The 18,753-nt window shown below is 40.3% G+C and overlaps 1 protein-coding gene across 1 annotated transcript in view; it reads left to right on the top strand.

The window, feature by feature from the left end:
- The first annotated feature begins 3,537 nt into the window (after nt 1–3,537).
- Nucleotides 3,538–18,753, top strand: part of LOC128360552 (LHFPL tetraspan subfamily member 6 protein) — a 44,190-nt gene continuing 28,974 nt past the window's right edge. Inside the window, exons 1-2 of the mRNA XM_053320997.1 lie at nt 3,538–3,791; nt 4,681–5,195. Of these exons, the coding sequence (XP_053176972.1) occupies nt 4,811–5,195 (385 nt within the window). The 5' untranslated portion in view covers nt 3,538–3,791; nt 4,681–4,810. The remainder of the gene's footprint in view (nt 3,792–4,680; nt 5,196–18,753) is intronic.

Genomic DNA, 18,753 nt, shown 5'->3' with positions numbered 1-18,753 from the left:
CTTAAATGGTATCACAGTACCAATAAAGCCCATGTCACCTTTTGACTTTTTTCATACCAGAGGGTACTGCATGATGCTGCAGAATGCTGTGGTAGCCGACCCTGGATCCAGAAAAACAGCCCCAGACCATCATGCTTCCTCCTCCATATTTGACAGTTAGTGTCACACACTGAGGAACCATCCTTTCGCCTACTCGACGGCATACAAAACACCTTCCAGTCTTCAGTAGTCCATTGGTGGTGTTTCATGGCCCAGGCAAGCCTCTTCTTCTTATTCTGACGTCTTAGCAATGACTTTCTTTCTGCAACTCAACCTGTTAGACTTGCAGCTCGAAGTCTTCTCTTCATAGTTGAAACTGAGACTTGCTTACGACCAATATTAAGCTGTGCTTGAAGATGTTGTCCTGTGAGCCACCTGTCACACAAGCTATATGACTCTCAGAAACTTGTCTTCTGACTCTGTCGTGGCTTTGGGTCTGCCAGACCTCTTCCCTTCAGAGTTTCCCCCAGTTTCTGAGTGCTTTTTGATGGTGAAGGAAACTGTACTCACTGACCCCTTGACTTTCTTCGCAATTTCTCTGTAGGAAAGACCTACATTTTTAAGTGGTTTTGTATAATTTTCAGTTTTGGGTAACCTTACCTTTTTTTAACCTCTGGCAGTTCACCACTTACCTTTATACTATTTCAAGCCATTCATTGGACTTGAACTGCTTGAATTTTCAATAAAAAACTGGAAAAATTGTGGTGTTCTAAAACTTTTGACCACTAGTGTATCTTTTTTTATATTCCAAAATCTACATAAACTAATTAATATATTTTCAAATGAGAGATAAAGCTTGCTTTATAAGAAATGATGCCCCTTGAATGACACCTGAACTTAGATCTTGGTGCTTAATGGGTACATTTACCCCAACTGTTGAATACATTTGTTAGAAAATGTAATCAAAAAGTAATCAAATGTAATAAGTTGCATTACTTTGATTAAGTCATTAAAATTGCTACATTACTTATTACTTTATAAATTGGATATCTAGTGATCTTTAACATTTCACATTTCACATTTCACAATCACATTTCCAAAGTAACCTTCTTAACCCTTCCTGTGACAAGATCATAAGAGTGCAGGTCATATGCAAAGGAAGAGTTAACTACAATTTATTGGTCCACTAACTAGTCAAATTAACTTTGAAAGATAAATTAATATGATCTATAGGCTATAGGCGAGATATCTCCAAATTAGTGGATTTCCAGGCTGACTAACTTTATCGATTTCTTCTCACACTGGAAAATGTTGATGAAACGTTCAAGTGCTGTTGGAAATATTCCACTTATGAGGAAACGCAACAATCAATTATTCATGGAGATAATGATGGGAATACGCTATGTGAATACTCAAGGTCTAAGGACCTAAACCACTAGTTCAAAAATCCCAGAACAGTGACCTGACTGATCAAGTATTTTACATCAAGTAAATTATTAAACATATGACTTAAAATTCCACTGTTGGACTAGATAAGGTGTGATTTACTGTGACTTACAGTAGGATATCAGTTAGAGTCAAAATGCTGATAATATTTCTCAGTTTCCAGCCAAAACCACAAATGTAAAGTAACAGTATACCTTGAATACTGTGTAATTATGATCTTCAAGTACTCAGTTATTTGCTTAACCAGTTTCAACACTACATTATTCTAGTAATTTTGCCTCCATAAATGTTGTATTTTTTTGAAACCATAAAAATCAGATTGTGCCAGTTAAACATCCTTTATTTCTGTTTATTTATTGATTTATTGAATGCAAAAGATAACTGATAATTTACAACACTATCTACAGATATATGTCATATAATATAATATAGACAATATCTTTAAACTCCAAATTACATCAAAGCAAAGAAACCCCTGATTGTCCAAATCCATATGATCTGATCTACAATAGGACTCAGTAAACTCATTAGTATTCATGCACTATAGTCCTATAAGCCATGACCTGATTTCAAAAAGCCCCTCCTGTATTTTAAAATTACATGAAATTAAAAACTAATCCATTTGAATATAAGCCAGGCTACTGATATATGCATGATATACTGACTGAACTGAACTGACACCTAATCAACATCAATGTTAATTAGGTGGAAATAAGAAGGGGGGTAAGCAGCCTCTATTTCCCAAGGAAGCTAAGATGCTTCAACGTGTGCAGAGAGTTGTAGGAAATCTTCGTCATCTTTTGTGGCCAGTGCACTTGTACTTCACTGTAGTCTGCAGAGGGAGCAGCATTAGAGCCGGAGACACCAACAGGGTTAATGAACTAATTAAGGAAGCTGCCTTGGTAATTGGCTGCATACCAGACACCTTTGATGTCGTGGAGGAGAGGAGGACACTGAACAAACTGTTATCCATTATGGATAATCCTGGCCAACCTCTCCCACTCATACTGGACAGTGGAGCACTTTCTCTAACAGACTGGTTCAGCTGATACATAAAATCTATCCTGCCCAAAGTGATAACTCTCTTAACCCCACCCCCCCACCCCCCAACCTCTGTTCAACAGAGAATTCTCAGAAGTCTCAGCTTTAAACCAAACCCCACTCTTCAATAACTTTGCTCATGGTGAATTTGCACATCTTCATACTCCAACTCTACCTCATTGCATTTTTTAAAACTTTGCATACTTGTCTAGTATGTTATCCTATGTTTATATTTTATATTTTATTATATTTATGGTGTATGCTAAGGTTTATTCTCATATTCTTGCTACTGTAACACAATATCTCAATTTGTGATCAATAAAGTACATCCATCTATCTATATTTTTACTCCTACTCTACCTCACTGCACTTGCACAATTGTCTAATGTATATGTTATTTTATACTATGTATATATTTTATAATATAATATAATAATATAATATTTATCTATCTATCTATCTATCTATCTATCTATCTATCTATCTATCTATCTATCTACTAATACTTCAATATACTATGCACACTAATAATAACACTAACCAATACTTTAATAGATAATGGGCACGCGCACTTTATGAATATGAACATTCCTTTAATTACAATTATTTTAAATCATGACTTTTATCCAAGCCCATTCATTTTAGATTTATATTTTTTGCAGTATTTTTTTCTTGTTTTTTAAGGGAAACAATATTTAGTTTTCTTATGTATTGAAGTGCATAATGACAGTGACAATAAAGGAATCTTGAATCTTATCACTTTTGGCTATAGCAACACAACACAATGCTTACAGGATTCACGATTGTCATTTCCAAGTGTGGCTTCAGGAGTTTACGAGGTATCCGTGAACGCATCAGGAGCATGGAGGGAATGATAGTAGCGGTGAGTCCAGCCCCTGGGTGGGGATTTGCGTGATTGATGGTCACCTCCCGAGAGTGTTTCAGAGAGTCGACCCCATCCCCGCCCCCCTCTCTCTCTCTCTCTCTCTCTCTCTCTCTCTCTCTCTCTCTCTCTCTCTCTCGCAGAGCAGGAATGTGGAGACAGTAGTGCAGTCACTCAGTCAGCGCCGCACGTTTCTGCACCGCACAGGAGTGAATAATTGATCGTCGCCTCGGTTAAATATATTGATGAGGAGAAAGTGATTTGAGTGAACGGATTCTGCGGTTACTTTTGGATTTACATTCTCACCTCGAATGCATTTCTTTCGTCGCTTCCTCTCCTGAAGAAAAGTTTGCTTTGAGAACCAAGCACAGCTGGAGTCCGCAGATGGAAATAAGCCTTCAGTGTACACTGAGAGCACCGTTTTCCAGAGGTCTCCCAACATGTAAGCCTTCTTCTTCTTCTTCTACTACTTCTTCTTCTTCCTCTTCCTCGTCCTCTTCTTTCTCTTTTCCTTTTCTTTGCCTTGTTTTCATTATTCACATTCCGACGGTGTGAGCGCTGCGATAACACATCGGGTTTCTTGAGGTCACCCCTGGAGAAAAATCACTTTAAATCCATGGATGGTTAACTAAATCTCCCATTTCTATAGGCTATATCATACTTAATATGCATTTCATATAGCATCATAAAGTAGTCCCATAAAACCTGTTTTTTCCTTCTATTTTGTTGGGCTGTGTTTATAATATCAATTTAAAGTTCATTATGAGTACTGCGTCTGCCTATTAGAATAATTGAAATTAATTTCAGTATATAACTAAGCTACATTGCCAGAAGGCCTGTATGTCATTTTGTTCCAATGTACGGGTTATTAATATGCATATTGACTTGTGTCCTACAGATGCTGCTGTGGTGAAACACACTATTTATTGGTGAATTTAACTATTAGTATTGGGTGTATATTGGATAGTTATATATTTTCTATTAAACCAGGGTCTGTTGTATTTAGTCTACTTATTTGCCTCATTGTGAGCCCTAAAGGACTTTACAGAAAAGCAGATAACTGATCAGTAGTCAGCCACAAAAGCTTATGAAGCCAAGCCTGTCTAATTATTGAAGGTCTGTTAATGAGTATTTACTATCTTACCTTAATTCTCTCACATATCTGATACTGGCTGCTGAGTTATTGTATTACTTATAATGACTTGGAGACAGGCTTCTGGTTTTGAACTCATATTTCATATCAAGCTGTTATCCCAAAAGCCAACAACTTGTTACCACAAATGATCTTTATGTCAGTGCTAAAGTCTGTTTGTTTCTCTTCCTCCACACAGGGACCTAGAGTCACTGAGAAGGTGAAGACTGCTGGTGGTAAATGCTCATTGCGAGGCTTCCCACAACACTGCGACTGCTCAAACTGCTGTTAGTTCAGTGACTGTGTGAACTGTTCGCAGACTGTTTACCATGACGTCTAGTCTGACATGTACGGGTGTTATCTGGGCCATGCTGTCCCTGCTGTGTGCTGCTGCCTCCTGTGTTGGCTTCTTCATGCCCTACTGGCTGCTGGGGACACAGATGGACAAGCCCGTGTCCTTTGGCACATTTAGGCGCTGCTCCTACCCGGTGCGGGATGAGGAGAGGCAGGCCACAGTGATGCTGGAGCAGTGTGGGCGCTACGCCTCCTTCCACGGCATCCCGAGTCTCGAGTGGAGGATCTGCACAATAGTGACGGGCGTTGGATGTGGCCTCCTCCTTCTGGTGGCACTCACAGCTCTCATGGGCTGCTGCATCTCTGACCTCATCTCACGTACAATTGGCCGTGTGGCTGGAGGCATCCAGTTTGTTGGCGGTAAGTTTAAGTTTCTGAGGTGTGTGTGCATGCACCTGAAACCAACCCTGACCCTGCCTTCACAGTGTGGTCAGAGAGTTGCTCTGTTCTGGCTAACTGTGTGCAGAGCAGAGGCTCTGGATGCATATGAAGAGATCTGACACATTTTGACATCACATTCTGATTGCATATTTTTCAATGCTTTGTTTTACACTGAAACACAAGTGGAAAACTACACCTCTCTGTTACTCTGAAGTTCTACGTTTTTACAGAGAAGTGGGAGGTTTTGATGGCTGTAATTACTTTCTCATCAAATTTGATTTGCTCTCGCCGAACAGAACTTTTGTTCATGAAACAAAATCACATTAGTAAGGAAACAAGGAGGCATAGAAATCTTGTTAACCATGAACATTTTTACCTCTGGCCAACTTTTCTTGGCCAACAGACCTGCTGTTGGGCCAGAAAAGCCGTTGTTTCCTCAGATGCTCCACAGGAAATGAATAGTCTCCCAGTGAGATGTTGGTCATGTTATTCTCTTTATGAAGGGGGATCAGTTTACATTTTGAAACTCATGGCTGCAGGCTCATGGCTTAAAACTTCATTCTGTCTCTTAGTTATGGACTTTTTGAGTCATTTTTCAAGAATGATACAATATTTTCCATTATATTCTCCAGAATTGTAGATGTCACATGAACCTCTCCTAGTACTAGTTGTGCAATAGATACACATATTTTATAGAATATTGTGATAAACAATTTTTTTTGGTCATCGGTACAGTGAAAACAGTACAGTTAAAATCCCAGAATTGAACTCACATTGTGTAAATATTGTAGAGCGTATAAATTAATAAAGAAAAAACCATCAGAGTAGAGCAGAGTTTCATAATACCTCAGTATTTTACTGTGACCAATCATTTGCTTTTCTCTCTCTCTCGCTCTCTTATGTGCTACAGACTTTTGGCATACATTTGTATCTTTTGTTTTTTGGTAATCTGATGAAATCATGGAAAATTGAGGCTCATTTAGACCAAAAGCCTGCCCAAAATATGTCAGTGTGATTTTCTGCTTTGGGTTTGATCCAGAGGGTGCCCCTTAAAGTTGAAAAGAAACCCACGCCCTTTCACTCTGCACGTTTGTCTTTGAAAGACATAGAGTCCTGTCCAAGCTGCAGCTCCGGCTGTGAAAGCGTCTTTTTGTTTGTTTGTTTGATTACAGTAAGTGGACATGGACAGCACCAGCTTGGTTTGTGTGTACTGTTGGTTTTGCATGTTTTCTCTCAGGATGTGAGGTCTGAGGGAAGGCTTCCATGGAAGCTGCAAGTTTTTCTGCCCTAGTTTAAGAAGCTGTGGCGCTTGAGCCCTCTCATTAACTCAGAAACGTTTGCGCGCATACTGTGGCTCACCACTCTGCTATTTACAATCCCCACCACTTCAGTTTTGCTTTAAAAAGTGATGTGACAGAGAAGCAGGTTGCTTGCAGATTTGACAGAGCTGCCAGGTTTTTTCAGAAGCATAAATCTTCAGAGGACCACCACAACGCACCATGTCCTAGTTCTAAAAGGCTTAGCTACTTAGAAACATCAGTATTAATGATGTATAATATGGAGGATGATTAAGGTGAAGGCTGGCTGGTTTATGCAGAAATGTGCACTTTTATGTAAGTGGAGAGCTCCTTTTTAAGCTCACAGCAGCCCCATACATACAGCATTATAGCAAGCTGCTTTTTTTTTGGTTGTAGGATTAAAAAATCTCTGTCTGTCTTTCTCACGATTTCTCTCTTTCGTAGAGTCACAAATCCAGACATGCATGAATTTAGATGGAAGGAGAACAAAGTGAAACTGGGTACAATGCAAGGGACACCGCTCAGATCTTTTAAACTTGAATGAGGCAAAGGGCAGAGATGTCTCAGAAGGGCTAATTGGAAGTGACACGAATGGGAAGCTCAGTGAGCTGCTCCCGTTATTGTCTTCTATCACGTACAAAGGGTGTAGAAATGTTGAGGCAGGCAGGGAAGTTGAGAGAGAGAGAAAACACAACATACCTGGTGATTGAACCATTCTGCATTCGCTTATTAACCGAGAACCTCACACGGAGAAATAAAGAACGACAGGGGAGGAAAAGCGAAATGTGCGTTGAGAGATACGTATGATCAAATCTCAGTGATTAGCAGGAACAGGTAGCGGGAGTAAATGAGGCGTACAGTTGGTGAGGCATCGCATGTGAATTCAACAAATGCAAAGGAGCCTTATGGTTCTTCGTCTGAAGCTGGTGTCATCCTCCTCTTGTGTTTCCACCGCTGCTTTTGTTATCCGTAAAACATCCACTCTATATCCCCCTGTAATGTATCTCAATCCCATGAAATAGATTCAAATTGAAAGGATTTATCAGCGGTCTGTCTGATGAAGAATAATTTGAATGATAAGTGTTATTGTTGCTGGTGTTGTTGTTTTCCTCTCATAATGCTGTTTTTTCCTCTAGTTCGCTGTGGGCAAATTGTTCCAGAGCTGGTTAATTGCCAATGGCAAAGGCCCAGATTTCCTCTACAGGCCAGAGAGTTAGAGTCTGAGTATGAGAGTATGAGACTGTTCGGCTCATAAATCAAAGACTTGAGATCTCTGTGCTGCTTACATTAAACAACTGCCTCTGCTGTAGTTTAGTTATGCAGTGGTGCGGACTCTAAACGACTGTGGCACAGACGGGAGGTTCAGACATTAAAAGATTCTTGACTTGGATTTGGTTGTTAGGCATTTTGATCCTCCCCTACAGAGCCTCGCCTTGTCTTTTTGGGTGCCCCAAGCAGAGCTGCACACAGCAGGAAGAAGGCTATTTAACTTTTGTTTTCGACAGCCATGATTTAAGAACACTTTTACATATGCTGTTTTTCCCCCATGGCACAATAACTCACCCTTAATACATGCTTTTATACCCTCTTTTTTTCTCTTCCCTCTCTGCATCTGACAAGTAGTCTTGTTTTGACATTTTGCAATTTGATTGCCTCATGATGACTGACAGTTTGACAGGCTCCGAGATGGGATGACTGGTCTGCACCAATTAAATATGAGGGGATTGTAATGGGATCCAGGGGCCTCACCAAGTCAGTTTCTAATGGGTTTTTTTTTTCATACTGATAGACTCTTTTCAACATTTCAGATTTTTGAATGCATATTAAAATAATGTGACCACCTGCATTACAGTCAAATGATGCAGGTGGAGTTTGAGAAAGAAGACCAGATCAAAGGAGGAACTAAAATGCTGAAAAAGAGACGATAAAAGCCAGATTTGGAAAAAGAGAGGTTGGGAAAAGCAGATTAGAATGGTTGTCTGTACTGCAAAGAGTCAGAGGTAAATTGTGAAAGCCTTTTAAAATAGCTAGACCTAGATTGTGCATTGTTTGATGTTCTTGTTACATATGTTTTATTGTTCAGGTCAAAATATTCCATAACTACTTACTTTTCTATTACTTCATTTCCTTTCATTGGCTTTGCTACTTCTCGTTCTCCAAAATCAGCCTTGCATCTCATCCTAACACTACAAAGCGCTGCAGAAAAACTCCAAATATGTTCCGCAGATGTCTTAAAGAGCTCAATCCCTGGCTCAGACTGCATCTATGACCCGATCACACCAAACAGATTTCCACGATGGCGGTGTGCTCTGAGTTGGCTCCAACATCCAAGATTTTTTCTCAGATCTCAGAAACTTGTCTGAGACAGTCTAATTCACGGAGTGTGCGACTGGCTTTAAGGGATTAATAGGCTTGTGGTGTAGCCAGCTGTCAAGCATGGCTATAGCTTAAACGAAATCTCAAAATAATTTAAAAACTGGCAGAAAAACAAAACCAGAGTAGTGTGATCTAATTTTTCTCACACCTACACACAATTCCTGGCGTTCCATTTCCCGAAGATAACAAAGGACTAATTAGTGCTGTTGTTTGCTAAATAAGAATAGACAATGGGATGTGCTTCTACAGTATATAATTGACAAAAGAGCTTTTTTTTTCAAATTTCAGAAATGCATCTTAACTGTAGAATAAAAGCTGAAATAGTTCAAGGCAGTGAGTTGTTTTTGAAAAATCAAATCCAACATATCGTTGTTAAGGCCAAAGAAATGCGAATAGCAGACTGTTAAATTTGACGATGTACTTAAAAAAAAAAAAAAAAAAACGAATCACAAGTACACACCCAGTTTACATCAATGACAACCATAGCCAGTTTCCCTTTTAAGACAATCAATCAAATGTAACTGGTGTGATTAAAAAAAACAAAGCTTGATTTGCTGCATATGAACCAGAGATAACATTACAAGTCATATTAAGAGAGGCAGTGATAAAGCATTGCTCCAAAAAATGTCTGATATATCTTTTGAAATGTTGCCCTGACCTGTGGAGAATGTCATTTGGATCAAAATGATCTTAACTGTTGATAAAAATGTCAGGAGATATAGTTACCCCTGACCAGGTGATATAGGCTATATTTCATTGAGAATGTGTTGAACCGCTACATCATTGAAACTGGAGGCGAAATAACAAGACAGGCAGTATGATGCATGACCGGCTGTACTTGTCTTTTTTCAGTTTGACGGGATAGTATGTAGGGTACAAACAGAGGACTTCATATGTGAGACTGCTGTTCAGAAGGAGGTGCAGACCAATGAGGTACAGCTCCCCCAAGGGATGTGAAAAAAAAAGACATTTAATGTGTATTACGTTAAATATTACCCCTGTGTTCTGACAGTTCTTAGATGAAATGAGATCAGAGAAATGTGGGGTTTTTGCAGGCATTCCTGCTTTCTGAAGCTCCCATGTGAGATCTTTCAGACTGAGATGACTAACTTGTAATTCATTTAACATACATTTATCTTTTGACCAGTTGCAAACCTTTTGGTGTAGATTTATTTCTTTAAAGGTAGAACTGAATAAATGAGAACAGTTTCAAAGTGAGTAAAACAAGATTTTACTAAAAGTTGAATTAACTGAACAAAAGGACATGCTTGTGTGAGAAACAATGCGATGCACCAGCTCTAGCCTCTGCAGTGTGCACAGGCTTGTTGGCCGTTCTGGTTGAATACTTCCCACATCAGCCTCCGTTCAAGCTGCAGTTGATCTGAAATATCAAATAATTGGCTGTGTTGCCTTTTGGGAAAGCTTCTCCATTTCGTTTTCTGGTTGATTGGCTGTTTTCCCTCTGTGCCAGCATCTTGTTTGCCCACACTAGTGTGGAATGTCAGTGAATGAATGAACCACAGAGAAAATACATGAAATACATTTAACTTTGGGTCTATTTCAATTACCTTTGCATCTGGTTTAAGTGTACCATTTGGTGGTGTTTCTCCAGATATAACCTGTAACAGACGACATGAAATACAGTACATTAGTCATATATAGTTCAAACCAGATGAATTGAAATTTACTGTCCATGTTACCTCTGTAGCTTAAAGTGTATATCAAGGGCATGGGCATGAGTATGAGTGATAAATTTAAAGATATGTAAATAAATTACAGATGGGCTGCCATTGTGGCTTCCATAATGTTGCCAAGGGTTATTTGGCACAGGAGTGTGTTGTCCTGTTTTAGAGCCATACCAGCACAGCTAGGAGCTTTGTCCTTGTGTCGGCTTTGTGAGTTCTTGCCAGCTGGATCCCACCCAGTCCCAGAATGTGTGCTTCCACTCCCCTCTCACCACCAGCACTCATTTTCAAGAGGTACAACAAAATTAAATGGCATCCATACGAGGAAGGCTCTGGGATGAAGAGCTCATCTTTCAGGGGGAGTATTCTGTCTGGAACAGTGTCTCTTGACAGTCATTGTTTAATGGTGTCGGATCACGAGACATTTCCGGGGCGATGGGTAAATATGTCCTGACGCGCAATGTTATTCTTTTACTTCCAAAACCCTATCTGTATTCCTTCCTCCTCGTAGGCCTGCCAGTTTGATGTGATGATGATGAACTACACTGTCCGATCTGCCATGTAGGCATTGCAGAAAACTAATGAGTTAGCACTGGCCCATATGTTTGATTGGAGAAAGCCAGGCCATTTCACTACAGACAAGAACATTGTTTAATGTTTTTTAGGATGTTATCTTGCTCTTCATTGCTACGTTTCTAGCCACTGATGGTTATAAAGTGGACATATTTTCTTCTGGGTTGATTGATCACCTAAAGTGCAACACTCTAATGTGCTCATTCAACCTGGCAGCTATTTTTGCTCACCATACAGTTGTCTCAAACCCCCGCTAACACCCCACCACAAGGGTGTCTGGAGTCAAAGAGCAGCGAAATGTAGCTTGTGCGCCATAGGCAGTCTATTTTCTCAAACACTCTGGTTTATCTTTCTCCTTCACCCTTCACTCTTTCTCAGGATAAACTCACACCTCCTTTTCTGCCCCTTTCCTTTTCGGGTTACTACAGTATTATTTGCAGTGCTCTCAGTCTTTAACTCTCTATTTCAGGCTTGTTTCACCTTTCCCCCAGTTCTGCGTTTCTGCCCACCCCTCTGTGTCCGTCCCCTCTCCTTCTCCATCTCTTTTACTCGCTCCTCTTCTCCTTCTCCTACTGGCTGTGCACATTGCTGTCTGCTGGGAGCTGAAAAAAAAAATAGATTGGGCCAGTACCCAGTGACCCGAAGAGTGGACCTGGCCTCAGCAAGAAAGACAGAAAGAGAGAACGGAAGGAGAAAAAAAAAGAGTGAGACAGAAACAGAGAGAAACAGGGCGGAAAGCCCAGCATCAACAGGGATTTGGTTTTGTCAAACAGGAAGTCTGGGGTACCAAAGGACAGACAGAAGGGTTATTTCAGTCTGTTCCTCTGTTAAGTCATTGTTTTCACTGCCATAGTAGCAGGCGTGCTGCATATCAGGTTGTTTTTGTCACTCGGAAAAGAACTGTTCCAGAAAACGTGTCTGGTGTGTCTGCAGTCATGTCTAGCATTAATGTGGTCATAAAAACAGAGAGCAGGGAAGACTGACAGTTTGCCTGACCACTTTAATGGTGCCAAGTCCAAATATTAGTCAATGATTTGATTCACAGAAAATACATTTTGCAAAAGTGATGATTGAAATAATGTAAATGACAAATATTGTCTGGTTTCAGCTTCTCAAATGTGAGGATTTGCTGCTATTATGATCATACATAGATGAATATAGTTGGGTTTTGAACAGATGGTTGGATAAGATAAACAATTTGAATTCTGGGACTTAATGTTTTGTTTGAGCTGTTTGTTTTCTGAGATTATTACTCCATGACTTCTGCTCTTGTTAAGCAGACAGAAAAGTAATTGTTAACACTTCTTTGCCAATGACACCTAAAACAGTGTATATGTGTGAATTGATGAATCACTGCACAGACAGATGCTTAACAGATGGCAGAGGCTCCTCTTCTCTGTATCACCGGTGACACACATTGTGGAGGGCTTGTTTCATTGCCCCAGGCAGCCTGTACTTACTGTGAGCAATACTTCACAGCTAGAAATACAAGAATAAGCCCCTTTCCATGCGCTTTGAGCCCCTCTTGGCACTTGTTTCTCCGGGCAGGTAAAACAGAAACATAAAGATAGATAAGGGGAAGAAAAAAAAACTGTTTTCCAGAACTTTACCACATGTTATGTCTAATTACGTATGAAGAAGATGGAAAACCCACGTTTGACCCGTTAGATATCTCTCAGGGAGTCAGAGGCCATGAGTCGGCTGAATAAATGAATAAGTATGAATTGGATGGAATGGCTCTGAGCCCTGTGGGATAACGTAGTTTGCTCAGTATTCATGCCCTGTTTTACAGTCTCAGAGGCACCGTGCCTTTAACACTACAGTTAATTATACCCTGAATTAGATCAGGGTCAGTGTGCAGCTCTGGATGAGAAGAGAAACCTTGTCCCTCAGTGGGTCACTAGACACATAAAGCCAAGCTGTTAGACAGAAAGGGCAGGTGAAGGTGGCGTAAAAGACAGCTGAAGATCAGATCAGAGGAGGACGAGCGTCACCTGTGCACACGCGTTTGTCTCTCATGAGAAACGGTAGTCTGTTAATGACTTGGCGACTACTGCATGCATTAGAAATGTCTGCATGTATCTCAGTGTGTTTGTTTGAGTCTGCAAGTGATTTGGTGTATTAATGTCCCGTGTGCAGAGGCCAGGGCCTGCTTTTGCTGTCTGCCTTAAGGAATGCTGGGAATTTGAGGTAAATATATTCTGTTGCCCCCACCCTGTCCTGACTTTCCTATTCTCAGCACCACTGCAAGTTTTATTTGAGTGGCTTTTAAAGAGCACGCTTGCATCTGTTGCAAAAGAGAAAGTTTTTCAAATGAATATGTTTCACAGCATTCCTTTTTGTTGTCTTTTACAGCAGAGGGCCAAAATCTATATTTAGCTTGTGTTTGTGAATGCGAACAGAGGCAAGGATTTTTCCGTTATGAATTCAACCAATATAAATTAGATGGGCCGAGACCCTTGAGAGAATGAGTTTTTTTGTGTTTAGTGATCAATACAATCAAACTTCATTTGAAGGAGTAGAATGTGCATTGTGGGGGATTTTTTTGAAGCCTTGCAGAAACACACCATTAAAGGCACCTTGGCACAGTAATAAGCAAAATGTCACTTCTGTCATTATCATAAACTGACAACCCCATAATTGTGCCGCATAAAATGATGTCTCAGAAAAAGAAAAAAAAAAGTGCATGCCTCAATTTTTATAAGGCTGACACAAGCTGAACGATAACCTCCATTTTGTGGCCCAAGGCTGTAGTTGTGGCTAGTGGGGAGGGTTTATTGTTTGGGTGGAAGGCGACGCAGTGTGATTCCAGCTTTGCTTTACTTCCCAGACGCTCATTCCAGCTGGTCAGCAGCAGTTGGGTGGGCTCTTCCCATTATAGGATCTGGTTTCCACAGCAGCATGGGGTACAGACCTAAAGGAGAGAGGGAGAGTGGGAGAGTCAACATTTGAAGAAATCCCCAGAGTCTTGTGTAGCGGTCAGTGGTCTGTTGCTCAAGATAAACAAGTTAAGCTACAAGTTGCCTGTAGATTCAAGAAACATAACACCACCATTCTGCTGATAGTCTCCCAAAGTCTATTTTTACTCTCCATGAGCAGATAGTCAAGCCTCAGCAGTTAAGCAGCTCCTTGTTGACTGGCCATCTTGTGAACCCCATAAGAAAAAAGAAGAAAAAAAATCACCAGCAACAGCAAGACATAAACAAAACCCAGCAAGAGAGACATGCAGAAGTCAGGCATATGCTCAATCTGGCCAGCAGACAGACTGTGAAAGTGCTCTGGAATAAGAGGCCCTGGGATGGGATACTCACCGTGTGACAGAGTGAACCAATGTATTTGGAAAGACTCCGTCCAAAATGCAGTCCTGGGAAAGCATAACACAAGGTCTCTGGAATGCACAAAGTGAGCTTCATCTCAGAGAGAGGGCTCGTGGAGACTATAAACAGCACAGAAGATATGCTCTACCCATATTTGTATGTGTTTATAAAGATCAGCAAGGACTGATGGACATATATAGGATTGTTATGAAAAAATAGTTTGGTGGAAGAGATGTAGGGAGTTGTCTGAGGTTTTGAAGCCATTATTAAATGTCCTGCAGAAAAGTTGTTGTTAGAAATAAATTCCTAATAAAAAAGCACTGGAGTCTGAATGTAAGGACAAGTTGAGTTTGAATTTCAGAGTCAGAGTCTGTTTAGAAATAGCTGTACAGTAGGTAGGGATAATGATATCAACACTGATAGCATATCTATCACCTCACCTGTTAGAAGAGTATAGAACATTAGCAAGACAATCTGCCCTTCATGCCTTCTCCGCCTCTTCGTCTGCTGCTTTCATGCACTTTATTACCATTAGTCACATATTCTCTTTTCTGTATTCCCTTATTTTCTTCTACAAGCTCTTTGTGGTTAGACAGAAACAAAATATCACTGAAAACTGAAATGAATAGCAAGAACTGAGAGTTCTGCTCCTTTCCAAAGGGAGCATGGGAACAAAGGTACTCTTTGATCCAGCTGAGTGACTTTGCTCTCTGCACTAATTCTGGGCCTGGACTAGTCTGAGCTCCCCCCGATGTTGTTCTCCCAGGCTTGACAAGCCAGCTACATCCTCGCCGATAGTCTTGCTGACTGTGGGTCCCCATGGCAACAGCGACCTGGCCCTAGTTACAGTTACACCAAAATAATACAGAAAGTTTTCCTGGGTGTGATTTAGAGCCATACTATGACTGAACCCAAGGCTCTTTAATCACAGATTCCAGCTATTGCTTTAACTGGCTCATGAGCTGATGTCTCTTGTGGGAGATGGTCAGGATGAATTTGAATGATTAAATATGAGTTATTCTCAGGATTTATAGACTCGCCAGCATAATGAAAACACCAATATTCAGTGAATAGCTCCAAGATAATGCAAACACTGACCACCATCATTTGTCTGCTTTGTATTGTGGCTTTCATTTTAAATAAATAGTAGCGAGACAAAGTAATCTAAATGCAATCAAAAGCAAAAATTAGATCAAATGATTTTTTCTGCTATTGTCTGAGCTAACATTTGAAAAAAAAAAAGATTTCTATTTTATTTTTTTATGAAATACATTACAGTCTCCACAACTCAGTGTTATAGTCTGAATCTCCCACTCTGTAAGCATTATTACATGGGGAAATTGGAAGGAAACCAGCAGGCTTTTAACAAATGACTAAAGACAAGGTGTCACCTGTAAAGGTGAAGCAGAATGGAGGATTTGTAATTACAGAGTGATCATATGAGGAGCCAAGCTCTTGGGAGTTGAACCGTATTGTTCTGCTGCCAGTGATATCACTCATCTACTTATCTCCTTCACCGCCAGCTTAGACTTGATCATTAGTGAATGTGTCACTATCACGACTGCCCTGATAGTGCTACTTCAATGTTGGCCCTTTATTGGCATTCCCCTCAGGGCGTCTTCCTTTCCTGCCTCCTGCTGTCTCCTGTCTCTCTGGTAGAGCATGTATGAAAACTGAAGATATGGCTTTCATATGAACATTGTCACAATTGCTTTTCAAATTCAATCTGGCTCATTCCCAAGGAATGCATTTCATGTGATTATTTCAGGGCGAAATTACACAAATAAGAAGAGATCCAGCTGATTGCTTGTCATAACAACATAGATTCAGTGGCTGGTTGAACTGTTCTGATAAAGTGATAGCAGGCTAGAAGTCGGTGTTATTTTTCCTAACCTCACTGAATCTCTGTGAAAGCTACTGGATCAAGTAGTGAACTCCTCTGAAGTTGTTCTACTCAACATGTTTCAGCCTGACCATGATGTGCTTCACCATCTGACATTTGAAGATAACCACAGTCAATGGCTGTCCGGAGTGTGGGTTTTTTTTTTTTTTTTTTTTCAAACAGAGAGCACTCAGCTTGACTCATGATGGATGCCGAACGGCTCGTCATGTGCAAAGAGAAAGATAATAGAAGCCGAGAAGTCACAGGCACTCAGGCCTGCTGATAACATGGTGCAGACTGTCAGTCACAGCAGAGTGGACAGTGTGTAGGTTGTACCATTTTGATTGCCTGCTTGATATCTGATTTTTGATTTGATATTACACTGATGTGTTTCTCCCAGAGTTGACTGGTTCAAAAATGAAATACTACCCAATATTGTTTTTTCCCTCTCTATAACTGCATCAGCTCTGCCGTATACGGTAGCAGAGGTGGCTATTATAGAGGCAGAGGATCATTCAGTAGTTACACTGCACATCACCTATGAACAGCAATGACATTAAGGTTAGTCTGTAAGCCATCCGGTAAACTGACCCCGGCTGCATACACAAAATGTCAATAAAAGCAGAGACAGCTGTGCGGTGCACAGAGACCTTGCAGTACCCTGCTAGGTTTTGGGCAGTAAATGTCCATTATTATCTCAGCATCTTCCCCTCCAGCCTCCGGTGTGTCTGGAGCTCTGAGATCATTTAGCTCCCGCTTCCCCAGGCAATGCAGTTGAAGAAGAGTTATCCACTATTTTGTCTGTCCAAAAAGCAGAGAAACAGCTGAGAAGCATGTGGACTTGCTGGCTGTTGAACTGTGTTGGAAATGTCCTCTAGAATAAGAGGAGGATTTTATTATGTATCGTGGCTGATGCAAACTGTATGGTTAGACCAACTTTTGGATTGAGTGCAAAGCAAGAGCTGTACGGCTTAATGAAAATCAAGTAGCAACTCCACAGTCTGCTCTGTTAGGAAACAAATGGTATGTCTGTCTATTCTACAATGCATTTTTGTTTGTATGAGTGCCAAATGTTGGTGCAAGCATTCAAACACTTGATCTTGGCCAAAATAACAGGAAAATTATGCTTGAATTGAACTGAAAAAAGCTGTTTTTGTGTGTTCAGGGTGGAGTTTCCCTCGAAAGGTGCCAGCAGTCATAACTAAGTGGAGCATTACTATGACTATTTTCACAGCAATTCAGGATTAGAAATGTGTGTTTTAAGAAGGAGAGAAAAAAATAGAAAAGAAAAACAGTACAAAATGAAATGCCAAAGGTTTCAAAGGAAATGTGACAGCTTATTATTTTAAAGGATTGCATTCCTAAGGGTTTGGCACTTTCATGTGTGTGTGAATCTCACATTGTCTGCCTCTAGTTCCCACTCTGAGTCCAAAGAAAAGCTCATACCAAAGAAAGATGCCAAATATATGGTTACTGGTCAATCCAAAGCTTTATTCTCCACCATCCAGAGACATTTACAATGAGAGACATGAGAATATGCTCAACACTTTTTCCAGAGCAGTTGCTAGCCAGCTACTGGTAACTGGTGCATGGAGATTTCCCTCGGCACTGTACATTCAGTTAGAAAAGATGCACTTATACTACACATACGCCTCTGCAAACCTAAAACAAAAAGGCACTGTGTGTTTTACAATTAGTCTCAGCTCAGTTAATGCGGAATAGTTGTGAGTAGGGATGCACTGATCCACATTTTTTTCACTTCCGATCCGATCCCGATACCTGAATTTGGATATGTGCCAATAACGATACTACTCCGATACCAGAGCTCTGTTTGCTTAAATATTATCATTACCATTATTGTTGTATGTATGCATGTATGTCCCAAAAGGCAAAAAAATGCAACTGTAAGGATTTTGAATTGACTGTCAATATTTATTAAATTCCAAGACAGTGTTAAACTACTAGTGCAATATACACTATCAAAAAATAGAAAATACCTGTCATATTAATCTGAATAGCACAGATACAAATCAAGTAGACACTACTATGCAGCAGCATGGTTTTTAAGTGTCAAATATGAAATAAAGGATAAACTTCTCTACACTACCCCTCTCCAAATAAAATACAAAGGTCTGCTTCATGTGATCAGCAAAAATTTACAGTGTATAGTTCAGTGAGTGTAGTCTCTGATAAATATCTCCTGGATGGTAAATTATACCTTGGCTGCAAGTGATCAATCAGGCTGCGAAATCCCTCATTGTCCACCACTGATAACGGTTGGTCATCGAGTACGATGAAGTTGAGCAACTTCTCGGTAATCCCTTTAGCTTTCACATTGTCTGCTGGAAGTTTACCTTGCTTTTGGAATGACTCCAGAATTGATTCCTAACAGCTCTTTTTGTCTTT

This window comes from Scomber japonicus, chromosome 6 (assembly GCF_027409825.1).
Source record: "Scomber japonicus isolate fScoJap1 chromosome 6, fScoJap1.pri, whole genome shotgun sequence".
In the NCBI taxonomy this organism is placed as follows: Eukaryota; Metazoa; Chordata; class Actinopteri; order Scombriformes; family Scombridae; genus Scomber; species Scomber japonicus.
This window is presented reverse-complemented; position numbering and strand designations above follow the sequence as displayed.